The sequence below is a fragment of the Callorhinus ursinus genome, unplaced genomic scaffold, assembly GCF_003265705.2.
Source record: "Callorhinus ursinus isolate GAN/ISIS: 27379988/994484 unplaced genomic scaffold, GSC_fseal_2.0 scaffold9, whole genome shotgun sequence".
Classification (NCBI taxonomy): domain Eukaryota; kingdom Metazoa; phylum Chordata; class Mammalia; order Carnivora; family Otariidae; genus Callorhinus; species Callorhinus ursinus.
The window spans coordinates 37739876-37766919 of NW_027397071.1; the positions used below are offsets into that span (position 1 = coordinate 37739876).

The 27044-nt window shown below is 44.3% G+C and overlaps 1 protein-coding gene across 1 annotated transcript in view; it reads right to left on the reverse strand.

Moving 5' to 3' along the window:
• Positions 1-440: 440 nt before the first annotated feature.
• ST6GALNAC5 (ST6 N-acetylgalactosaminide alpha-2,6-sialyltransferase 5) overlaps positions 441-27044 on the reverse strand; it is a 169116-nt gene continuing 142512 nt past the window's right edge. Inside the window, 3 exon segments of the mRNA XM_025871960.2 lie at positions 441-1463; positions 13060-13167; positions 19625-20034. Coding sequence (XP_025727745.1) covers positions 1232-1463; positions 13060-13167; positions 19625-20034 — 750 coding nt within the window. The 3' untranslated portion in view covers positions 441-1231.

The following is a 27044-nucleotide window of genomic DNA, read 5'->3' on the forward strand; positions in this document are numbered from 1 at the left end:
AAGGATGTTCCTTGTTCCTATAGCCAGGGAATACCACAGAGGTCCTCTCTCTCTTAGTTTCCCCCCCCACACACACCTTTTTAGGTGCAAGAAACACAGAGAGGCAGGGGGTAGACAGTAGCCAGTGAGGAAGTTATGTTCTTAACCACAGAGGGAGATAGATGGTAGGAGAATAAAAAAAACCCCTAAAATCAGGCTTTTGCTACTGTAGAAACCATATCATTCCAAGTGCAAGGTCCTCAAATGGGTCAATGAGAGGCTTACAGAATTTTAGATTTGGAAGGAAACTTAGGCGGCCATCTGGTACAGGGACATCATTCTAAGACGAGGAAACTGGGATTTATGCCAAGTAACCTACACCAACTATTACTAAAGACAACTATCTTTAAGTTTCTTTTGTTAGTATCTTTTTGTTGTAATAACACAGTTTTTGGTTTTCAGTTTTGTCATTTGGAGAATTTCTTTACGTTAGAAAATGTCATAGTTCTTCTTGAAGCCTAAGGGTTCAAAAAACACAACACGACATTTCCAAGCCAACCGCATGCTAACAATGAGCGTCGTGAACCCAGTCACTCACCAGTCCCATTCTAGGTGTGTTCCAACCATCACTCAGTGTTAAAGAGTTAAGAAGGAAAAATTACCACATAATCATCATCTATAAAAATACTGGCCTAGAGTTACACTAAAAAACTCTTAATAAATAAATATTGGGCATTTGCTTTATGAAAGTCAGTGGAGATGTGCTCTTCAGAAATCATGTCGATACTTTCAGACTGCTTTTTACAAATGACACATACAGAGCCCAACAGATGACAAAGATTATAGATCAGGTTAGGATACAACAACTTGATAGAAAAACATCCTTCAATTGGCATTTCTACAAAGGAACACAACTAACATGGTTGAGTTGCTCGTGTTTCAGTTTTGAAGGCAATAAAGAGATCCAGAATGTTCTTTAGCCACGGCAGCATCACTGACATGGGTGTTTCGCTCCTAAGGTAACCCCTTTTGCAAGGGATGACACTCATGAGGACCTATTAATTCTGGCATTTTCTCCTTACAGACCAACTGCACTGCTTGGGAGTCACGCCTCTGAGGCATCTGTACATACTGCTTATTGAGTTTCCTCTCCCGATTCTGTCCCCCTTTTGTGTCTGCTGGCTCCGGAAGTTCAGTGCCCCGGCGTCTGAGACCGTAGGTACTTGGGATTTTGGTCTGGCACCCTCACTGATCAGAACACAGGTTTATTCTCCGGAGACTTTAGAGCGAGTGATTCTGGTTTCCAGTCTGGTTGAAAAAAGTGAATGTTGAATGTCCGTGCCCAGTTCTTAAAGACACGTTTCTCCGTGATGAAGCGATGATGACTGCCCTTCCGTCCTCGCTCGTGCGAGAGGTACATTGTACATTCATCAGGTCCAAACGGTTCATAATAGTGATAAGGTACTGAAGGGTGATTGGGATCCCTGTAGGAGGAAAATGAGATGACTGAGTAAAGGGGAAAAAAAATTCCTTTCACTGGTTAAGTTGATGAGCACAACGTATATTTCCAAGTGAAAATGCAACAAAGGGTTTTTCTGATGTATACACAAAAGCAAGTGGAAAGGTTTTGAGGTTGTGAAATAAATGCACTGAGCATCATTATCAAAGAGAGAGATTAAAAGTAAACCACAGGACCTGCAGGTGTTTGGGATTTAGAAACTACATATTACTATGACCCCACTATAGTTCTTCCACTCTTGCCCTTATAGTCTATTCAGCATAAGCAGCTACAAAGATATTTACAAAACAAAACCACACCACATCTCCCTCCCCACACCACTGCCCCAAATCCTCCAGAGGCTTCTAATTATAATAAAAGCATGCCTTATAGGGTGTCACATGAGTTGGTTCTTTCCAGAGCCTTTTCCTAACCCAGCCTTGCCCACTATGCTCCAGCCATACTGGCCTTTCTGGTCATCAGCTCTGCCAAGCTTGACCTTCAGGTCTTGGCACGTGAAGGCAGTCACCTGGTTGTAATGCACTCCTAACCAGTTCACTCTTTCTCACCGCTGGGTATTGACTTCAATGTGTCCTCTACAGAGAGGCTTTACCTGATGCCTGTCTTTTTGCTCTCTCTCTCTGTCAGGCTTATTTTCCTTACAGCATTAATCCCTCTCCAGAATTGCTGTAGTTTACTTGTTTATAGTCTGTTCATGAGGGCAGGCCTTTGTCTTGTTCTTAGTAGGTACTCAATAAATAATTTTTGAATTTCTGTTGTTGAAAGAAATTTATATGGAGTTAGCAGCTAAACAGCAAACATCTAAAGACAATTTCTCCTCCAACATGGAAAGTTGATGATCCTAGTTTGAGCCCACAGAACAAAGACAGCAAGCACAATGCCACCATTTTCTTCTTGTTGCTCTAGGTAGATGATGGACTCAAATCCAGAGTCTCTAAACCCAGAAATTCCAAATCCTCAAATCCTTGCATTATAGCCCAATAGCCCCAGCATTTTTGTTTCTCTATCCCTATTTCACCTCAAATGAAAAACACTGGCTCATTTCTTCAAGGTAGTGTGCAAAGGATTAATGTGTTGAGGCGGTTAGGTGCCCTGTTGTAGGGTTACTAAAATATCTAGCCCCCAAAGAGCCCTGGTCTCACACCGGTTTCCATTCTAGTCCAGTCCACGCCACCTCTTCCATCTTGAAGTCTAGATGATAAAATTAGTCAAGGTATCCCAGCAGGTAAACCTTCCTGCTTGAGCTACACTCACCAACTGGTTTTGATGCAGAGCTTTAGTGCTTTTCTTAAAAGGCTCAGGCAAATCACCTTTCCTTACCTGGTGCCCTGGGGTCCCCACTGCGGTCACTCGGGCTCTACTCTAAGTACAGTAACTTTGTTTCCCAGAGATGTTCATCCTGCTAGACACCTATTTGTTTTCTTCAGAGGAGATCAATACACAAATAGCTTCCAGAGTAGCAACTTTACTGAGGTCAGGGATCGAAGTCTTTTATCAAGAGGGGTGTCAAGTTTGTGGCTCTGACAACAATAAACCTTTTGAGCTGCCTCTCTTCTGAGGTTAAAGTTCTTCCAGGAAGAGAGATTTATTTTTGTCATGCAGCATTTAAACATTCCTCATCCTGAGTTGGATGCTATGCTGAATTAATACTTTGCATCTCTCTCATGCTTGTCTCAGAAGTAGCTCTGTGTTCTACAGTGAAACATCAGATCCAATCCTGTCTAGTTAATATAGAGTTCACTTCTTTGCTTACTCCAGAAATTGGAATCCCCTTAAAATTTTAATAGAGGGTATTTTCAATGCAGAAAATGCATTCTAGGAAGAATTCAAGTTGGAACTGACCACCATGAAGAAAAGAATAAACAAGATAGAAATTTATGAGGCAAATGTCCCCAGGTTCATATGGCATAATTTGGGGAACTATGCCAAATTCACTGTGGCATGGTATACTTGGGGTTAAGTTTTTATTCCAATATCAATTAGGTTTTAAATCTGATTTATCTGCACTTTGAACATATTACTGGCATCAATCTGATGAAAGAAACAATTAAGCTTCTAAAAATATCATGAGATTGAGTTGGCACCTCGGAATACAGAGAAATTGGAAACCAGCTAAAGGATGCTAGAAGATCAATTTCTTTATTCAGGAAGACCATCTCTTGGAATAAAAACTTATCTGGCTCCCTATTGATCCTCCAGAGGGAGAATTACATTTACACATTTAATTGTTATGATTTCAAAAGGGTCCAAATAAGTGGGGTTGTTTCCACATTTTAAAACTCTGCCCAAATGGCCGAGGAGTGCTTTGTGGGCCTTGAGAAGGCAGAGCCAAAGCACCTGCAGGAACAGGCTGCCATCCGCTGTAATCCACTGTTGCATTCAGGAAGCCCTTCCTAGTGCAAGGTCATAATTCCTTAGGTCTTTTCTCAAACCTGACTTCCTAAAGGCTGCCGGAGCTTTTTCTTCCTCCACCTGACCCAAGAGCAATAGATATCAGCGGAATTTCCACATCAGGAGGCTATCATTGTAAAGGAGGACTCTGGGCCCCAAGTTCCTGTTTGGGGGCCAGCAGAAGCTGAGGGAATGGAGGTATGGGGGCGGGGGGTGGCGGAGATCATCGAAGAGCCAGTGTCCCAAGGGGCTACAGCCGCAGCCTGTCGTCAGCACTTCAAGGGCCACCTCGGAATAAATCCTGCCAAATGATGTGCCGAAGGATTCTGGTTTCTTTAGGGAGGAAGCAGAGTGGGGTGGTGGGATTAGTGAAAGAAGGAACATTCGGTGCACACAGGGAGCTTTAAAGAAATATCATGGCCTGTGTTCTACCTCCACAGATTTGGGTTTAATTGATTTGGGAGAGGGTCCCAGGCACGGCTCTTTTTTAAAAAGTGACTTAGGTTTGAGTATCAAAGTACATAATTGTAGTACTGGACTATGAAACCCATAAAATAAAAGAAATACCCGTAAGTCCATGAGGATTTCGATAAATAACTGAATCTATAAATAAATGAGGAAGAAGAAACGGCATTTCCTTACAGAAGAATTCCAATTAACAAATCCAGAGAGAATGAGGGAATAGAGAAATCACCACTAAAACAGCCTTGTAACTGTTGCAGACCAGGTGTGCCGATGAATGAAACATTACTGGGAAAAAATATGAAGAGAAATAGGTTATTTGCATGAAGTATCTCCCCCAAGATATTTATTAATGACAAAAGGAAAAACAGTAACTTCGCAGTGAGTAAACCCAGCAGGCACCACCTTAGGGAAGGGATCAAGGTTAACATTGCCAGTAAGAAGACATTTGACATCATGTGTCGGTTGACGCGGGCTGCTGGGAAGGGCTTACTGCTTCTGTAGTACCCTCCCCAGGAATGCACAGCCTCAATCCGATCATGAGAAAACATCACACAAATCCAAAGTGAGGGATCTCCAGTGATAACGACGTTGTGAAAGAAGAGGCTGAAGGACGGTCACAGACAGGAGGAGACTGAGAGCCGGGATAAGTAAACGCAAAGGGATCCTGGCGTGGGTCCTGGAGGAGTTCCGGGACATCAGCCGGACAACTGGTGAAATCAGAATAAAGTCTGTCGTTTGGGTAAGAGTTTTGCACTGCTGTTAATTTCTTAGTTTTGATCATTGGACCATAATGATGCAAAATGCTACCATTAGGGGAAGCTGGGTGAAGGGTATACAGGAACTCTCTGTGCTATTTTTGCAACTTTTTCTGGGTAAGTTTAAAACTTTTTCAAAACAAGGGGTGCCTGGGTGGCTCGGTCTGTTGGGTGTCTGCCTTTGGCTCAGGTCGTGATCTCATGGTCCTGGGATCGAGTCCTGCATCGGGCTCCCTGCTCTGCGGGGAGGCATGCTTCTCCATCTGCCTGCCACTCCCCCTGCTTGTGCTCTCTCTCTCACTCTCTGTCATATAAATAAATAAAATCTTTAAAAAGAAAACTTTTTCAAAACAAAAAATTAAAAAAAAATATGTTAATGTTGAAAAGCACCATAGGAGATTCTAACATGCAGCCAGGGTGAACACACCTGATTCAGTGAAGTACTTGCTCAGCTCTGGTGCTTCACTTCCATGATCTGTTCCACGTCCCCATCAGGCAAGGGAGGGAGCACAAGGTCGGTGTCACTGCTCCATGTGATGGCTGAGCAGCCAGCAGGCAGGTGAGGTCCGGCACCTGGCTGTAAGCACACAGCCTCATCCATGGACCATCCCAGCCGCCGGTCTTTACTTGCCCTTCCAGCCCCAAACAGAGCGCTCAGCACTTGACATGACTGAATCCTCACAACACCCCTGGGCCAGAGGTAGCGTTCTGACCCCTAGTTTAGAGATGACAAAACTCATGCATAGAAAAATCGAAGAAGTTTCAGGGCTCAGATTTGGACCAAAGTGGAACTAAGAGCGAGGCTCTGTATCTTGGAAAAACTGCTCTACCAGGTGGGTTTCTGTACCAATGGCACCTCGGGTTCCTGTTGGAACGACTCTGTCCTCACTGTGTTCTCCCTAGCACCTATGGATAGAGGCGCCCTGTGCTCGGTGGATACTGTGCAGCCAGTCGGCACGAGCAGCAGACGCCTTGTGCTCACTTACAATTCAACTAATATTAATGGTAATGGGAGTTTGTCATGTTCCATTTGTGACTCTCCTAAAGCTAAGCTGCACAACTGGAAGAAGCCTCATAATGTTAACAAGCATGGAAGGCTCCATCCAATTCTGGGAATGATCTGGGTTGACCCTGATCCGTTAGTTGGGACTGAACTCTCCACAAGGCTACAAAGGTCCCAGAAAGGGAATGGTGGCTTTGCTTCTCTCTAGAGCTCTCAGACCCTCTCTAAGCACGCTTCTATTCTCGGCATGGTAGCCAGCCTCCAGTAGGTAGTCAGGAAACGCTTGACGAATAGAGCTGAGTTAACAGCTGTCAAGTGTCTAGGGTGTTCTGAAATTGGCTTGCACTGGGGCCTTTAGGGGTACCAGGTAGCATTCTGAAGAAAATGTTCCTTGTAGGACAAATGTAGCCGGTCTTCCTACACATCTGCTTCAGCCCATTGGGACCTGCTGAGTCACCTTTACTCTGTTGTCTCGATTTCTTGTCCTTCCAGCCTCTTCCGGAAGGAAAACAGCTACACCCCCTGGAAGCCAGTGGACTAATACTGGGGACTCTGGGGCAGACAGAGTGCCAAGAGCCTGCAGCTGTCCACCCTTTATGGGGCAAAGAGCTGGAGTGAGTCATCTGAACCCCCCACTCACCCTCCATGACTCAGGCACCTCCGGGGGTGCTACAATATCTCTTAATAGATTCCACAGGAGAGAAAGTTGATGAAAACACCCCGGAACTGCTAAGGGTGGGTCAAATTATGGCAAAGACAGAAGAAGGAAATCATGGCAAAGAGAAGCATCAAATAATATATTTGAAGTCTACTTCATAAAATGTGAACCTCCTGGGTGCATTACCATTCCTTACCTGTCCTCTGTAAGCATCTGATTCTACACCGTGGACTGTCGCCAACTAGGAACATTCCCTGTTACACTGGCAGCTTTATTAATGTTTGCCAGCTAATAATTCTAGCAGAATCAACTCTCTGATATTCACGATACCTTTGAGATGTCCTTCACATTATGGATGAGATATTAATTTAGTTCCATGACAGTGATCACTCTGAGTCATTACTCTGCTAATTAATACTTGAGAAATGATGGGTGACAGAGAGTTGTAAACTTGGTAATGCGTTAAGTATGACCAGAAATAAGATTATTAGGTAGAATTTAAATGCTTGGCCCATTATTATCACAAATAATTTACAGTGGAAAATGAGATTAAAAATACTCACCATAACTTAGTTTGGAAGGCAAAGATAACAGATTTTTTTTTCATTGCAGTTTATAGTCCATCTAGAGAGCATGGATTTGGCTTCCTATATGGATATGGCATGACTTAAGGGTCTACTGTCCACACAAGAATATACTTTGAGGCTGTTTCTGGTGCAACGTGGCATTAATTTCCCCCAACTTTCAAAATACCGATGAGCCTGGAGTCCAGTGATAGAGGCAGGATGGAGAGTAATTGCCTGATGCCTGAGCCCCTCTGGGAAGACCCGATGCTCGCTCCGGCTGAGAACAATGAAACAGGAGGCCGCCACTGCCTTCCTAGGACCCTTGAGATTTGAATTTGCCATTTGCTAATCATACTTTTCATTCATCGGGCACTTTTCGGGCTTGGGATAAATACAGAATCAGTATCTTAAGCACTGCCAAGGAAAGGAAGGTTTATCTTTATTCACTGAGTCAATCAATACTGAGTCCATACTATGTGCCAGACACAATAATAAGCCCTAAAGACACACATGTGGACTGAGCACTGACCCCTCCTCTTGACGAGACGACAGGCAAATAAAGAATCTGGACAAACCCGTCTGTTGGGGGGGGTGGGGCAGGGGCACAGGCAGGGTCTGACTCAGACAGGAGGTGAGGGAAAGCTTGGTGGAGGAGGGTGTGCTGCACGTGAGACCATGGAGGGAGGTCCCACAGACCCCAGCTCGGTCACTTCCCTGCTCCGTGACCCTGGGTGGCTGTTTTAGGTCTTTAAGCTTCACATGTGAAATGATGATGAGAATACTGTTGATCTCATGGGATTATCATAAAGCTTCCATGAAATGGTGCATGTATTCATACTAAGTGCAGGACCAGCGTGTGTTGTGTCCAGAAAACTATCAGCCATGAATAGTATTGTAAAGAACCAGCAGTGATCAGCCAGATTAAGAAGGAAAGGGATGGAAATTCCAAGCCGAGGGCCAAAGGCCAGATGTCTGCAGGGTGAGTGCCTTTGTAAGTTTTCCCTATGGCCAAAAGAAGTCTGTGTGGGGAGAGAAGATGGGGCTAAAGCCGAGACACAAGCCTGGTCCTGGAGGGCTGCGTGCTAAGCGAGGGGGTGGGAACCAGGCTCTAACAGCTCTGGGGCGCGACTGAGGGGTGAAGCTCACAGAGGCAGGTGTGCTCTCTCCAGAGCACTGTGGTGTCTGGAGGGGAAAGAGAAAGCCCAGAGCTGGGGAGAGAAGTCAGCAGCTACCGCGACACCAAACTACAGGGGAAAGGCTTACGTGCTCGTCAGATGACTTTCACTGTTGGATTCGGCCAGGTTTTGAGGAACACGTCCATTTATATGTCCGCTGCTCCCATCTGTGGTTTTAAATATGAATGTGGGGCTATCGTTCTTCCTGAGGAGTCCATGTGCTTAATAGTTTAGGGGCCAGTAGAGGTTTTCTTTCCAAAGAATGAGTCCTGGAAGCAACTCAGGCCCTTTGGGTGGAGGGGTAGGGAGGCCAGACCTCCGGGAGAGCTGGATGGAAACTGGGAGCTCTAGGCTTGTAGGGGCGAACCTATCGACCCTTATTTTGGGGACCGGTCACTCATGGATGGCTTAGCTGGGTAAATTTAGTCCCCTACTCCCTCGCCCCCTCTGTCCCCTCCCTCATCCCATGGATATAGCGGCTGACATTCCCTTTGGGTCACTGCTGCCTTAGGCTGACAGGGATGACCACAGAAGTAGCCCAGTGTTTGGTCTCTCTGTGCCTTGGTTTCCCCGGCAATAAGAAGGCAATGATTAGATTCTCCTGAAAGGTGCGTGACCATGTGACATAGATTGGAAAGCAGCAGGACTGTAGCTTAGACCAGAGGTTGTCAAAGGTCTTATTTGCCAGGCCACCCCTTGTTAGAGAAGAGCCCCGATATAAACCAGAGAGAAGTGGGTTTGCTCTTGATGGAGTGGGGATGGGTGGGCTCAGCCGTCATTCTCTCTTGGCTCCTTGCCCCTGGTCCCCCTGGGAGGGTCAGAGGGATGCAAGGACCCCTCCGAGTCTGGCAGGAAGTCAGAGGTGGATATTTGAGTAAAGCTGCGGGTCACTGACAAGCTGCCAGTGAGGATTTCCTCCCACAGGTACCTGTGAGCCTTCTGTCCCTTCTGACTGACTTTGTCCAAGTGACACTCGGGAGACTGAAGGCAGAGACCCTGTCTTATTCATCTCTGATTATGTCTTCAGCACGCAACAAGAGTTGGTTGAGGGAACGAAGTCTCTGTGGTTAATCTAACAAATAACCCCTTTTGAGGATACTAGTTGTGTCTTAAAGTCTGAAAAAGTTAATTTACCAAAAATCAGCAGTTGGCTTTCTTTTTGCTTGCTGAAATCTGGCCCCATGTGCCTTACCCTTCAGTCTCGTGAGACACTGGGCTGCTTTAATGAAGCAACAGAATGGGCAGGTTCACTCGAGCCGCCCCGGGTGATGTCCTGTGGGAGAGCTGGAGGCCACGTGCAACCAACTCCCAATGGGGTAGAAAAGTGGTATCCCGTTCATATAGGAGGCCACACAGGTCCTTCCCTTTCTAGCACCCAGGCTCTCCTCACCGCCTGGGCATCATTTGTTACCGCTCGCTAGACATCTCCTTAAAACGTGCTAATGGGCATCCACACTTGCAGATTAGCGCGGCCCTTCACCTGATAAATTTGTGCATGCTGAATATACACCAAGGGTGTGCCAAGCCTTCCTCATCTATTATCTTGTGAGATTATCATATAAACCCTTAAGGTAAGTACTGTTGTCTTCACCATCTTACAGATATAGAAGCTAACGCTTCAGAAATAGTAAGTAACTTCCCCAAGATCACTAAGGTCAATAAAGTCAAATAACTTTCTCCAAGTCATACAGCTTCTGAGAAGCAGAAATGGTTATTTTCTTACCCCCATGAACACCCTTTCACTATAGCACTAAGGACAGAGTAGAGGACAGGGCTATTCATTGACTTGCTGTTTATGAAGCATCTGCTATAGACGAGGATGGCAAACATCTGTGGTCCTGCGCACCCGGCCTCCAACACTGAACAAAACACATGGAAATCACGGCCCTTGGAGAGTTTATATTGCAGCAGGCTCAACCAGCCTGAGCTCTGCCATCTCCCAGAACCTTCCCCGCCATTTCTGGGTCCTGGTGATCTCTTACCTCCTTAAGTCCTAGAGCTCAGGACACATGAACCCTGCTTGGCCCTTATATTTCTCAACTTCTTCCAAAATAAAAACAAAAGGGGGAATGGCTAGACGAGTAGCAGGACTGACGTACAAGTTGCTTTTTCATTCTCTGGTGGCAGATACTGCTTGCGAGTGTCATTTGACTCCAAGAGGCTGTGTTGCGTTCATCACGTTTTCGTGTGGATAAGGCTTACAGTGAGTTTCTAGAAGGCAAGAGCTGTGTCCTATTCGTTGAACCCCGCTGAAGTTCTTGGTACCTTTTGAGGCAACTCTCAAGTATTTAGGAAAACCTTAATAACTATTTTCTATATCTTACAATATCCTATTAATTATTAGTAATATTCATAATACCAGTAGTCTTTCCTGAGCACTAACTGTGTGCGGGACACTGTGTCAGACATTCTACAATCCATGATCTCATTCAATCCTCACCATGACCTGCTGGCATTTATTACTGCTTTCTTATTACCATCTTGCAGATGAGGGAAGCAAGGCTCAAGGTCACCTGGTTTCTAACTGGGTGGTTCAGCTAACTGGTCCTGGAAACAAAGGTTAAAGGAACTTGGGAGGGAGTGTGGGCTGCTCCTGGTTCTTTCCTCCTTAGCCTCCCTGAACAGGCATAACCACCGAACAGGCTGTTCTCTCCAGCCTAACCGTGTCTGCCGCACGACACCCAGCACACTTGTCCACTTGCTCTCACAGCACGCAGAGCACAAGGATCCTCCCGAAGAGTTCTTGGAGAAAGCAGGCTGTGAGAGCAACCACTGAACCTTTGGGATGGAGGCTGGGGAGCAGACCGCCTGAGCCGGTGGCAACATAAGGTACACTGATAGTCTCTTGACTCCCTCGTTAGCACCATCCTGAAAGCTGTTTCCCTCCTACGGACGTGAAGTCGTGATGAGCTAACTCAGAGCAAGAGAAATGACAGGTTAACTTGCCTTTCATTTGTTTTCCATAATAAATGGAATATTTTCTTGAACACTCTAAGTCATTAACATTTCAATTTATTCATGCTCTTTCTCTCCGGTGTCCTAATGGCAATATTACATAATTATACCTGCCATATAGCTATCAAATTTGATGGCTCTTTGCGTGCCCATAAGCACCTGCTCCCACTGCCTTTGTTAGCCTGTTGGGTTGAGGAGGCAGTTTGCTTTTTTTTTTTTTTTTTAACACTATCCTACCTTCTCTCTGTACATGGATTGCTAAATAGGGAAACAAGGCCAGTGAGTTAAGTGACGAGGGAATGGGTGGGGATCCAAGCTAACTCTTGCCATGTGCGAGGCGCTGTTCCAAGCATTTTATGTGTATTAACTTGTTTAATCCACCGGCGACCCCATGGCTGAGTCTACAGTATCATCACGTCCACTTCTAATGAGGAGGAAGCTGAGCCACAGGGAGACTGAACAAGTAGCTCAAGGTCACACTCGGTTAGGAAGTGGCCAGGCAGAGCTGACTGGAGCTGACCTCAGAACGCACACTCTTCCTTACACATCAAGTCATTCCTGGGGACCAGTGAGTCTCGGCAACTATCAAAGGCCTCTTCTGTCCAACCTTCTCTTCTGTGCCCTCTCACATACAAACTGGTACTGCTGCTGTGTTGGGTCTTTGGGTTAAAGAGAGTGGGAGAAAAGTGGCAAAGTGGTAAATCAGCATGATTAAGTCCTTTCCTGTCCTTGCATCCAACCTCCAAACTGCAGATTCTGTGTAAAATGCCTATGGCCTTCAAGAAGTCATTAGGTTTCAAACACACGAAGGTATAAGTAAGAATACATTTTAATGAGCAAGTTCAAAATGCTCCCACCCCCGGTTTTGCCATTTGAAGATCAGGGTGGGGGCCATATGCAGGTCATCAGGCATTCCTGAAAAGTAGGGTACTTTCTGAATGTACCGGCATTGCTACTTTAAATCATGGGTGAATTTTCCATCAGGCTGCCACAAATCAGGCCCTGAGGTTTTCCTCAGGGCGTCTGTGGGTACACACCCCTGGCCGGGCACGTGCGAGGCGGGAACTTAAGGTAGCAGCAGAGCTGTGTGTATGTTCCCTTTAAAGTGGTATAATAATTATGTCTGTGTTTTTTGACTTAGAAGCACAAACCAAGGCTACTGGGGAGGAAAAGAGGCTCAAAGCAATATTTTAATTTTAGAAAACAGGCCTTACTGTCAAAGAAATGGCTCTCTTTAATTCATTAAAAATTACCCTATTCCTTTCAAATGAGAATAAAACTAATATTCTTTAATGCTTACTCATCATTAGTATTATGCCAATTATTGCATTACTTTTGGTTGATAAATATTCAGAGGATAAATGAAGCCCACAAGATGGATTAATTCTCCAGCAGTACAAACAAAAACTTTCAATATTTTATATCACATAATTAAATGCTGTTTGTTGTTTCTAGAACCAGAACTTGGGACATGTTAATTAATTGCTTCAAGAAGACAGTTAGACATGTTTCATGGTTGGTATTTGGAGTCAGATATTTATAAACCCTGCATGACAATGCTGAGATGAATTACACTTGCAGAATAAATCCTACCTGCAGAAGTCTGGGGGCACCATGCCATAAACATTGATCCTGTCACAGAGCTCCAGTGCAATTGTCATTGTGAACCAGCCAGTGCTGAGCCAAGTGTTAGAGATCTTCCTGGAAGGAACAACAATTAAGTCCACAAGCTGGTAAAGTCATCATTATAACCATTACCATCTTAAATCCTTTTGGGAGCAAGGCTGACGATTAACACATACTCTCTCTCTGTCCAGTTGGTAAATAGCTGAAACTTTATCAGGTAGAAATCTCTTACCAACAGCATCGTATTCCACGGTACAGTGATAAATGATATTCATGTTCTACAATGGTGGATTATGACACGGAAGGATGCTCAAGCGACTTCTACATCATCAAAGATGATGATCAATGTTGCAGGGTTTAAATGCGTATGACCACAACCCAATTTCTTGTAAGATGACAATCCCTGTGTGTCAACTCTTTCTTTATTAACTAGAATACTTGACTAATTAGAAATATTCCTTGTTCCCCAGGCAGGCTAAATGATGAAGAACTTATTAAATATGTATAAACACACAGATGTGTCTATGTATTGATTGATATCTACTGATCGATCAAACAATCTTAACGTAAAAGCTTCCCTTCAATTAGACTAATTAACATTGACATTTTGAATGAATGTCTTTCCTTGGGAAGACTACATTCATTTGGGAAGGGGCTAATTACTAGAGGAAAAGGACCACAGGAATGCTTATGCTTAATTGAGCATTTGCTTTATTTTACCTCAGAACATCCAGAGCCCTCTAAAACTTTTTTTTATTATAAGATCAAATTGACAAAATTTAAGAAATGAAACTGTGTGTTCCTAAATTCATTCATTTGCCCATTCAAACATCTGTACTGAGCTCCAGCCACGTGCCAAGCCTAAGGTTAACTGTGGAGACGTGACATCAAGGTCTAATTTGACCCTGTGAGAATGACCCAGTCTACCATGCTTTGCTGCTGTGGATATTAATTTCAATTCTTAGGGGGTTGCTGCTTTTGCTTTTTTTCCAGTGCTTATGGCATGCCTCATTAGCCAGTTTCAAACACCTTATCCCCAAGGTCAGACTGTCTGACTTTGTCCGGCCGTAGCACCGTATGTGATGTGAATACCAGAGTTGCTGAAAAGCTTTTCCTCTTGTGCTGTGTAGCACCCCTCTTTGAGAAGGAAGAAGGCTTTTTGTGAATCAGTTTGCATAATTTCCATTTCACATATGGGCCCCCAAAACCCCATAAAAAACCCAAAAAAGCAAAGAAGCATAATAAGGAGTCCTTTATTTTGTCAAATACCTGACAGGAATGGGTGATGTAGTCATGCCTGAGTTCGTGGTTTCCACTTTGTAGTTCTTAATCCCTTTACTCATTTTAGCTTTCCATTCCATTGTCCCCTGAGCCAGTACTAGCCCACGAAGTACATTTTAAAAGCTCCTAAAGGTGGGAACACCATGGGTTTGTATGTTGGCTGTTCTATCACAGGCCGTCTGAATGACCAAAGGTGGGTTATCGCTCATCTCTGAGCCTGGATTGCCCATCTATCACGCAGGCCTGGGAAGCTCTATCTTCCTGGGCTACTCTGCCGACTAAATGAGAGAACACCATAAAAGGAATCCAGTGTGGTGTGTTGATACATCGAGACCCCTTCCTCCTCTCTTGGTTGCCAGATTGGAGCAAATGAAGCAAATAATTCAGCCATTACTTTCAATGTTTTCTTTTTTTTTTTTTGTTGTTGTTGTTGTTGTTTTTTTAACATCCCTGAAGAAGCTGATATCTTTCCAATACGCTGCTACTGACTCTGGTGTAGGATCCACCCTCAATCATCAGGGCAGTAAGTATGAAATTCTGGAGCCTCCAGCCTACATAGCTATTACCAATCCTCTTCTTTCTCACCAAGCCTGTGTATTCATAAGAACTCTGGGACTTAGGGAGCCTGGGTGGCTCAGTCAGTTGAGCATCTGACTCTTGATTTTGGCTCAGGTTGTGATCTCAGGGTCGTGAGAGCGAGCCCTGTGACATGCTCTGTGTTGGCTGTGAGCCTGCTTGGGATTCTCTCTCTCTCTCCCCCTCCCCACCCCTCTCTCTAAAAAAAAAGGAACTCTGGGACTGAAGAAGGTGGGGCAGAGCAAAGCTAGCTGACTGGGGAAGGAGGCGGGGAGAAGATTTCTTGCCTCAAGTTAGATTCTGTCTTCACCTCTGGGGCTGTGACAGTGCAATGGCCCAGTGTTCTTGACTCACACTGGGTCAGTGAATAACTGGGAGCTGGTGAGGACCAGGAAGAGACTGTGTCCCTATGCTTTTAAGTTGTCGGAAGTGCCGAGAGGGCTCTCCCAGTGGCAGAAACTCCCCGTTCCCTTAGCTCACCACTATCTAAGGCACAGCCGGAAGTCCAAGAGGGCGTGGCTCTACAGAACGAGGTTTCATGCGTAAAAATGGGGGAGAACGCAGAGTGAAGGACGAAAGAAACTCAAGTGAAGAGTTCTTTAAAGTGCCACTTGCAATTCCCCAGACTCCTTAAATAAGAGCCTTTTGGGGTCACATGCTATCAAAATGCAACTGCCTTGCGCTGTCTTTCTAAAAAGATTTGAACTCTTTTTCCAACAAAGGAATATCTACTGTTTTTACACTTAATCAGCTATAACGAAGGAATATGAAGAGCTGTCATGTGCTTATTAGGGAAAATTATCAGATATTCTTTTATATGATGAAGTAACACACTGAGCTGATAATTCTATAGTGCACACTAAATTACAATTAAAGGCCTTTCTGCTCCACCAGAATCTCATTTATAATCTCTATGGAAATATTCTTCCTGCGGTTATTTCATTTATGCTTCCTTTATCTAATTACTTTAATATTGGTTCTGAATCATATTTTCCTAATATACCCTTATTCAATTAGAAAGTTATTTTCAAGTACAGTTACTTTCTAATATCAAAGAATACCACTTGGCCATCTCTGTCATTTGTCACGCTTCTTAATTGCTGATTCTTCCTGAGCCATTTCTCCCCCCTCCACTTTTAAGCAGGGTGAAACTTCTATAAATCAAGATCTATTGAATTATCCTCTTTTTTTCCCAAAATAATAGCCTGAAATGAATGTCCTGATCATGAGATGTACAAAATTAGACATTCCACATTTTGTGTACCTGTAATACATCTTCCTGTTTGGCTGTGTTTCAAGAAAAGCATACAGAGAAGAAATACTCCTGGACCCCCAAATGTCTTGTGTTTTAATTTTCAGAAACACGTTTGTTCTAAAGGGCTATTTCTGACTTGGTTCTCTTAGTTTGGAGTAGTCAAGTTAAGAATATGGACACATGAGAATATTGAGCCAATACAATATTAGCCTCTTTAAGACAGTTTCTTAAAGGTAAGAGGCACAAAGTTTCCAGAAGTGAGACTGTAGTTTGGCACCCTACAAATCCATAAGTGTGATTCCCCTGAAAAGGGACTGTATGGATCCTTGTGGATGGGTCTTTGCACGTGAGAGGCCCAGTAGCCAGTCCACGAAGACTTGGTTCCCTCTACCAGCTGGGCTCACCAGGGAGACAGACCCACTGAACAAAGTTTTCACTGGTCAGAATTTAATAAGCTTAGTGAACAGGATATGTCTCCATGTGAGTGTGTTTCCTAAAGATCTAAGTGACCAAAGGATGGAATGACTGGTCTCCAAGTTATCAACTTAAAATGATCCCTTAAGAATATCCAGAGCAGTGTGTAGTTATCTTAAACAGCTTAGACTGCAGCCGTGTTTCAGGAATTCTTAAATTTAGCATACAACCATTAAACTAAAAAGAGGGAAAGTGTTTTCTATTGAAGAGTGTGGCTACTTATTTCAAATTTTCCAACCAGCAAAAATGAAACTGTAAATAACTCCTGTCATTCTTCTTCCCTTATAAAATGCTCTGCTGGTTAAATAACTCATTCAAATGAGTGATAGTCTCTCTAGTTTGTGGTTTTTACAGGGCAGTAAGGAATTGGATTTCTTGATGACCAGGATCCCCTATGTGATCTACTGGCTGGGCTAACCACAGAGTCCTCTGGGCCTCTAGAGAAGGAGGCCACAGGGCCAGCAGCCAGCTCCCCCCTCTTCTGTCCACAAGATGCCATGCTCACCCTGGCCTGGACCTGCTGCCAAATGGTCCCAAGGTTTCCAGAATTTAAAAAGAAAGGTCTTTCACACAAAGAAGTTGGGGCAAAGTTTTGGTCTTTCTCTAAGACCCTGTTCTCTGATAATGAGCTGCCCAACCTAGGCTAGCCATGGATTTAGTACTTTATGTTCTTCATTTCATTTATCATGTCGCTTTTGTTTTGAGAAATCAACCCAGCAACAGTTTTTGTAAGAGAAGGGAGTAAATTACATCATTAAATGTATATTAATTATAAAATTACATGTTTTAGAATCAAGGAAACAAATTTAATCAGCAGACCAGTCCTATGAGCCCAGTCACTATGCCCTTTTTCTCATGAGGTCACTGCAAGGTTAGGTAACTTGTCCGAGGCCGCACAACTAGTGAAGGAGAGTCAAAAGTCCAGCCTCGAGCTGTGTATTTAGATTACATTGCACCGCGCCTTTTGATACCTAGCTGTCCTTTCTTTTTCACCTAGGTTGGGCCAGCTAGTGGCCTTTTGTCTTGGCCTCGTCAAGGGCCACTCCCCCGACTGCAGCCAGCACATTCTCTCACCTCCGAGCCCTTGTACCCATAAGGAGGTTTCCCTCTCCTTCCCAGCTTCTTCTTTACCTGGATAAATACTTATTGGCCCAGGACTCAGCTTAACTACATCCTTTTGAGAAAGCTTTTTCCTCATTCCCTTATATCCTAGACGAGCGCTTTTCCCAAAATATTTTGACCTATAATGAGAAATACATTTTACATCATGAGCATATATACATATGTGCATGTGTATGGTTTTCATTTCATTTTATTTTTTAAAGAGTGTAATTCAGGGGTGCCTGGCCAGCTAAGTTTGAAGAGCATGCGACCCTTGATCTCGGCATTGTGAGTTTGAGCCCCATGTGGGGTGTAGAGATGACTTAAATAAATAAAACTTAAAAAAAATAAATAGGAGCACCTGGGTGGCTCAGTCGTTTGAGCAACTGACTCTTGGTTTCAGCTCAGGTCATGATCTCAGGGTCCTGAGAACGAGACCCGTGTCGGGCTCCACGCTCAGCAGGGAGTCTGTGTGAGATTCTCTCCCTCACTTTCCCCCCGTGTCCCTCCACCACCCCCATGCACACACCCCTTCTCTCTCTCAAATAAATAAGTGAATAAAATCTTTAAAAAAATGAAGTGTGTAATTCAGTGTTTTTTTTTTTTTTGTATATTCACAAGGTTGTGCAATCATCACCACTAATTCCAGAACATTTTCATTACCTCAAAAAACCTTATAGTGTATTTTTATATGGGATGAAAGCTGATATTGATGGTTCGATTCCATTCCATTCCATCCTATTTCACTGCATTAAAAAAAAAAAATCTTACAGGGCGCCTGGGTGGCTCAGTCGTTAAGCGTCTGCCTTCTGCTCAGGTCATGATCCCAGAGTCCCAGGATCGAGTCCCACATCGGGCTTCCCTGCTCAGCGGGAAGCCTGCTTCTCCCTCTCCCACTCCCTCTGCTTGTGATCCCTCTCTCGCTGTGTCTCTCTCTGTCAAATAAATAAATAAAGTCTTTAAAAAAAATCTTAGTTACTGACTACATTGATTTCATGTCCCATTACTGAGCTGCAACAGATAGTTTGGAAAACTTTGCCTTAGACTGTGGCAGGCCCCCTGTCCTGCATGTCACAGCACCATTTTCTTTCACTTGCATGATGCTTACACCCTGGTGAATATTTGCCCACCTGGTAAAACTTTATTTTTATTTTTTAAAAGATTTTATTTATTTATTTGATGGAGAGAGACACAGCGAGAGAGGGAACACAAGCAGGGGGAGTGGGAGAGGGAGAAGCAGGCTTCCTGCGGAGCAGGGAGCCCGATGTGGGACTCGATCCCAGGACCCTGGGATCATGACCTGAGCTGAAGGCAGACGCTTAACAACTGAGCCACCCAGGCGCCCCCCGGTTAAACTTTATATTCCAGGAAGTGAGGGCCTATCTCTGTCCTGTTTTCGACTATATCCCCAGTGCATGCTGCAGTGGAGGGGTAGGTACTCAATAAATATCAGTGGACTGAATACATGTTTGCTTCGAAAAGGAAGAATAAACCCATACCCTCCGTGTGTCAGTGTTCACACAAGTAAAAGGAAATGCAATAAAACTATTATCTTGCACTTACTACCAGGGTAAACCAGCAGCTGTACAACCTGTTCCTCCAAAATAGGGCCTTGGCCTCAAATTATCCACACAGTGTCTCAGTGCTTCATTCACTTTGTCTTAGAAATTCAGTTTGAGCATCTGGGCAACTAGGACCCCCTCGAGGCGGGCTCTATCAATGGCATGAGCAGTGGGGCCACCACAAAAAGCCTTAGCCAACGTTTTGCTTTGGGTGACTTGGCCAGAGAGGCCATGTCCTCGCCCTTCCCTGTGGCCCTGCCCCTCCCCAGCCCGCGCCCTCTACCTGTCTTTGCCAGTCTCCTGCTTGAAGAGCTCATCAAACTGCAGCATCTTGTGGCGCGTGGTCATGAAGGCTTTCAGCCGTGGCAGCACCTGGCTCAGGAGTTGCAGGTTGTTGTAGACCTGGCCCTTGCCGTCCCTGCGCATGTAGCTGCTGGGGCCCCAGAAGATGAACACGGTGCCCTGGCTCACGTTGAGCAGGTCGTGGCGGTTGCGGAGGATCCTCTGGATGCTGGAATGCGCAATGACCCTCAGGCTGGTGCGATTGCCCACGTCGCGCCCGTAGCCGCGCGTCGGGGCGTCATTCATGCGGATGACGCACTCGGTCTGGTCGATCTGGGGGCCTTGCCGGCTACGCAGCAGGTGCCCGGAGCTGGTCACCAGGGCACAGTCCCTGCAGTGCATTTTTAGGGGCTAGAAAGCAGAGGGAGAAGGAGGCCATCAGCAGGCCCCCCTCGCTTGGCACCAGCGGGTCATTTCGCTGCCGCAGGAGTCTGCCAGCGCCCCCTCTCCTCCCTCCCATGCCAGCATCTATCCCTTCTGCTGTGACCCATCAGCCCTTCCTTACATTCTCTCCCATATCGGTTACAAGGAGCGGATGACAAGACCGACCTGTCAAACCCTGGGCTCTGGGCTTTACTGATACTAACTAACCAACTCCCCATATCAACCCGGCGAGGTCGCTGTCACAGCCATTTTCCAGAGGGGAGTTCTCAGGCTTGGAGATGTTAAGAAATCTGCCCAAGGGTGCATAACTAGCAAGTAATGAAGTCACGCTTTCAAACCCAGGTCTTTCTGAATCCAAAGTGACCCCCAAACGAAGTAGAGCTATACCACCAGTTGCTGTGACATGAGCTTGGAAGCTCTTAACTCACCTTATTGAAAGTTCAGCAGTATCAATATTCTTGGCTGTTGTACGAATATGTTTATCCTAAATAAACATCGCCTGAGAGTCACACAGGGGAAGACATGCACGTTGTAATCCCTCGGGTGCCATAACTTTGAAATGACAACTAGGATGGTTTTAAAGAGAGAGGGAGTGAGACTGAGTTGGTCCGTCTTCAAAAATGTAAAAAAAAAAAAAAAAAAAGCCTCAAGCTCAGAGCCACCGACCTCACCCAGTGAACACGTGCCCCTTGGAAGCCCACCAGGGACAACTCCAAAGACAACGCTCATTTCAACACCTTGAACCAATGATTTGCTTTCTGAACACCTATGTTCTCACACATTAAACATTCCCCTGTTCATGTATAATGAGAAATATCTCTTAGTTGCTGTTTGAAGATATTGTAATTAGGGCCTGAGGCCAAGGCTGGCAAATGCACAGGCAAATGACAATCAAGAATGGTTTGAAGCGAAGTAAGTCAACCAGAGAAAGACATGTATCATATGATCTCACTGATATGAGGAATTCCTAATCTCAGGAAACAAACTGAGGGTTGCTGGAGTGGTGGGGGTTGGGAGGGATGGGGCGGCTGGGTGACAGACATTGGGGAGGGTATGTGCTATGGTGAGTGCTGTGAATTGTGCAAGACTGTTGAATCAAAGACCTGTACCTTTGAAACAAATAATACATTATATGTTAAAAAAAAAGAAAAAGAAGAAGATAGTAGGAAGGGAAAAATGAAGGGGGGTGGAATCGGAGGGAGAGATGAACCATAAGAGACTATGGACTCTGAAAAACAGAGGGTTTTAGAGGGGAGGGAGGTGGGGGGCAGGTTAGCCGGGTGATGGGTATTAAAAAGGGCACGTACTGCATGGAGCACTGGGTATTATATGCAAACAATGAATCATGGAACACTACATCAAAAACTAATGATGTAATGTATGGTGATTAACATAACATAATACAATCAAAAAAAAAAAAAAAAAGAATGGTCTGAAGGAAAGTTGCATTGTTACCCGTGCCCCAGAGCCTCTGCCTTTCCTCCCTGCGAACACTGAACCCGACACACTGGCTCCCTGCGTGGTCTTGCAAAGTAGGAGCCAGTTTAGTGCTTCTATTTACTCCGGTAGTTTCCTGAGCCATAGCTCTGCCTTCAGAACCAGACAAGGGCACCTGAGGACAGCCTTCCCTCACTGTATAGTTGCCGAGGGCACCAGCTCTGGGGCTTTCACGATGGGTCCAGCCTTGTCTCCGGTACCTATTAGCTGTGGGACCTTGGCAAGCCACTGACCTGTGAGACTCTCAGGTTTCTCATTTCCAAATGAGGGTAATGAATGCCCCAATCTATCTTGGTAGAATGAAAATGTACACAGTATTAGACCAGGCCATTCGAAATTGACAGTATTTGAACAATAGCAATTGCAGGGGGTTGAACCCAGTGTTTACATAGGATCACTGGGTAATGAGACTGTCATTGGGATTACCTGTCAGAGTGGAGTGAGTGCAGGCACTCACTAAGTCAGTACTGATCACTTCGGGTTGATAGTTGACATGTAAGCTTATGAAATGGAGATTCTACCATTGCAAATTCTCATCATTCATTTGACACCCAGTTACTCTTAGGTAACAGACACTATAATGGGCAGTAAGAATGCAGATGGAATGCAAACACAGAAACCCTTCAAAGTTTATACTTTAGTGAGGGACAGTGGGTCAATCAAAACGTGCAATAAAGCATGAGAGGATGAGGCAGGGGACTGCGTGAAGGTCTTAGTAAAGGGGGCTGCTGAGAGCACAGCAAGGCAGTGGGCACAAACGAGAGAGAGGCCACTTTTGCTAACGGTGATTAGATGCCTCCATGGGCCAGGCACTGTGCTGAGCTTTTTATGTAATTGCATTAGTTCTTCAAATAACCCCATAAGAAAGGTATTATATTGAGGGTGGAGCAGGATGGCGGAGGAGTAGGAGACCTGGATTTCGTCTGGTCTCAGGAATTCAGCTGAATAGGGATCAAGCCGTTCTGAACACCTACGAACTCAACAGGAGATCGAAGGGGAGAGTAGCAACAACTCTCTGAACAGAGAAGCTACCACTTACTGGAAGGTAGGACGTGCGGAGAAGTGAATCCGAGGCGATATTTGGGAGCATAGACAGCGGGGGAGGGGGCCTCCGTCGGCCGCTTCTGGCAAGTGCTAGAGCCGCGGAGCACAAAATCGGACCTTTTAGAAGTCGGCTCCGCTGAGGGACGTCGCTGCAGTGGCTAAGCGGGGGGTGGAATCCTCCCAGGACAGTGTGGTCTCAGGACCCTTGGGGTCACAGAAAGACCGGGGGTGCCTGAGTACAGCAGAGCTCCCAGGTATTGGAGCGGGGAAGCCGGCTGCAGAGACAGAGCTGAGGCGCGGGCTCTCAGCTCGGGGTTGCCATAAACTGTGATCCGCGGCCCAGTCGGGCCACTGCTCCTCCAGCAGGAGGAGCCCAACAAGCGGCAGAGGCGGGGAGACTCCCCTTCCTCCCCCGGGAGGAGCGGCGCGGAAGCGCACCGCAGGATCTGCTGGGTTTGGAGACTCCACACGGGGTCGGGTGCCAGACATAGAAACGCTCTATCACAGGCCGGGTGAGCACGGAGTGCGGCCAGAGACCGGGGAGACGGGAGTGACTGCTTTTCTCTGGGGTCGCACTGAGGAGCGGGGCCCCGAGTTCTCAGCTCCTCCGGGCAGAGATTGGGAGGCCACCATTTTCACCCTGGTCCTCCAGAGCTGTACCGAGAGCTTGCAGGGAACAAAAGCTCCTGAGAGCAAACCAGAGCAGCTTGCTTAGCCCGGACCGACAAGGGCGGGGCAATTCAGCCTCCGGCAAAGACATTTGGGAACCACGGCAACAGGCCCCTCCCCCAGAAGATCAGCATGAACAGCCAGCAAGCCAAGACCAAGTTTACCGATCAAGGAGAACGGGAGAACTCCAGCGCTAGGGGAATACTGCACATAGAATTCATGGCTTTTTTTTTACCATGATTCATTTGTTCATCAAAGTTAATTTTTTTAACTGTTTTTTTTTTTAATTTTTCTTTTTCCCTTTTTCAACCAACATCTTATCAATCCCTTTTTTAAAAAAAACATTTTTTATTTTTCATTTTTAGAGTCATATTTTACCCCTTCGTAGTAGTTACCCTTATTTTTGGCATATATATATAAGTTGTTCTCTCTTTAAAATTTTGAGATAGTTTCTTCTAACAGATCAAAATATACCCTAAATCACTAGTGTATGGCTTTGTTCTAGTCTCCTGCCTGATCACATTCTCTCCCTTTTTTCTTTTTTTTTTTAAATCTTCTTCTTTCTTTTTTCAAACAACTTATCAATTCCTTTTATAAAATCTTTTATAATTTTCATCTTTACAGTCATCTTCCATCCCTTCATTGTATCAACCCTTATTTTGTACATATATGTCTTTCTTCCTTTAAAATTTTAGGAGGCACTTTTTTCTAACAGACCAAAATATGCCCAAAATCTAGTGTGTGTCATTGATCTATGCACTAGCCTGATCATATTTGATCATATTCTGCTTTTTTTGTATTGTTCTGTTTTTGTTTTTATCTTTTTTTTTCTTTTTTTTCCCTCTTTCTTTTTTCTTTCTTTCCCTTTCTTTTCCCCTGGTTTCAGGCCTTTTCTGATTTGTATACAGTATATTTGCTGGGGACGTTGTTAACCTGTTAGCATTTTGTTCTCTCATTCATCTATTCGCCTCTGGACAAAATGACAAGATGAAAAAAATCACCTCAGCAAAAAGAACAAGAGGTAGTACCATCAGCCAGGGACCTACTCAATACGGACATTAGTACGATGTCGGACCTAGAGTTCAGAATCATGACTTTAAAGATACTAGCTGGACTTGAAAAAAGTGTGGAAGTTATCAGAGAAACCCTTTATGGAGAAATAAAAGAACTAAAATCTAAACAAGTCGAAATCAAAAAGACTATTGATGAGGTGCAATCAAAAAATGGGGGCACTAACTGCTGCCTCAATAAATGAGGCAGAAGAGAGAATCAGTGATATAGAAGACCAAATGATGGAAAATAAAGAGGCTGAGAAAAAGAGAGATAAACAACTACAGGATCACAAGGGCAGAATTCGAGAGATAAGTGATACGATAAGACGAAACAACATTAGAATAATTGGGATCCCAGAAGAAGAAGAGAGAGAGGGGCAGAAGGTATATTGGAGCAAATAATAGCAGAGAACTTCCCTAATGTGAGGAAGGAAACAGGCATCAAAATTCAGGAGGCACAGAGAAGCCCTCTCAAAATCAATAATAATAGGTCAACACCCCGACATCTCATAGTAAAACTTACGAGTCCCAGAGACAAAGAGAAAATCCTGAAAGCAGCTCGGAAGAAGAGATATGTAACTTACAATGGTAGAAATATTAGATTGGCAACAGACCTATCCACAGAGACCTGGCAGGCCAGAAAGGACTGGCAAGATATCTTCAGAGCAGTAAACGAGAAAAATATGCAGCCAAGAATACTATATCCAGCTAGGCTGTCATTGAAAATAGAAGGAGAGATAAAAAGCTTCCAGAACAAACAAAAACTAAAGGAATTTGCAAACACAAAACCAGCCCTCCAAGAAATATTGAAAGGGGTCCTCTAAACAAAGAGAGAGCCTAAAAGCAGCATAGATCAGAAAGGAACACAGACAATATACAGTAACAGTCACCTTACAGGCAATACAATGGCACTAAATTCCTTTCAATAGTTACCCTGAATGTAAATGGGCTCAATGCCCCAGTCAAAAGACACAGGTTAGCAGATTGGATTAAAAAACAAGACTCATCAATATGCTGTCTGCAAGAGACTCATTTTAGACCCAAAGACACCCCCAGATTGAAAGTGAGGGGGTGGAAAACCATTTACCATGCTAATGGACACCATAAGAAAGCTGGGGTGGCAATCCTTATATCAGACAAATTAGATTTTAAATCAAAGACTGTAATAAGAGATGAGGAAGGACACTATATCCTACTTAAAGGGCCTATCCAACAAGAAGATCTAACAATTGTAAATATCTATGCCCCTAACATGGGAGCAGCCAATTATATAAGGCAATTAATAACAAAAGCGAAGAAACACATTGACAATACAATAATAGTGGGGGACCTTAACACCCCCTGACTGAAATTGACAGATCATCTAGCAAAAGATCAACAAGGAAATAAAGACTTTAAATGACACACTGGACCAAATGGACTTCACAGACATATTCAGAACATTCCATCCCAAAGCAACAGAATACACATTCTTCTCTAGTATCCAAGGAACATTCTCCAGAATTGATCACATCCTAGGTCACAAATCAGGTCTCAACCAGTACGAAAAGATTGGGATTATTCCGTGCATATTTTCAGACCACAATGCTTTGAAACTAGAACTCAATCACAAGAGGAAAGTCGGAAAGAACTCAAATACATGGAGGCTAAAGGGCATCTTACTAAAGAATGAATGGGTCAACCAGGAAATTAAAGAAGAATTAAAAAAATTCATGGAAACAAATGAAAATGAAAACACAACTGTTCAAAATCTTTGAGATGCAGCAAAGGCGGTCCTAAGAGGAAAGTATATAGCAATACAAGCCTTTCTCAAGAAACAAGAAAGGTCTCAAATACACAACTTAACCCTACACCTAAAGGAGCTGGAGAAAGAACACCAAATAAAGCCTAAACCCAGCAGGAGAAGAGAAATAATAAGGTCAGAGCAGAAATCAATGAACTAGAAACCAAAAGAACAGTAGAACAGATCAACGAAACCAGGAGCTGGTTCTTTGAAAGAATTAACAAGATTGATAAACCCCTGGCCAGACTTATCAAAAAGAAAAGAGAAATGACCCAAATCAACAAAATTGTGAATGAAAGAGGAGAGATCACAACCAACACCAAAGGAATACAAACAATTATAAGAACATATTATGAGCAACTATATGCCAGCAAATTAGATAATCTGGAAGAAATGGATGCATTCCTAGAGATGTATCAACTACCAAAACTGAACCAGGAAGAAATAGAAAACCTGAACAGACCTATAACCACTAAGGAAATTGAAGTAGTCATCAAAAATCTGCCAAGAAACAAAAGCCCAGGGCCAGATGGCTTCCCAGGGGAATTCTATCAGACATTTAAAGAAGAATTAATACCTATTCTCCTGAAACTGTTCCAAAAAATAGAAATGGAAGGAAAACTTCCAAACTCATTTTATGAGGCCACCATTACCTTGATCCCAAAACCAGACAAAGACCCCATCAAAAAGGAGAATTACAGACCAATATCCTTGATGAACATGGATGCAAAAATTCTCACCAAAATACTAGCCAATAGGATCCAACAGTACATTAAAAGGATTATTCGCCACGACCAAGTGGGATTTATCCCTGGGCTGCAAGGCTGGTTCAACATCCGCAAATCAATCAACGTGATACAATACATTAACAAAAGAAAGAACAAGAATCATATGATCCTCTCAATAGATGCAGAAAAAGCATTTGACAAAGT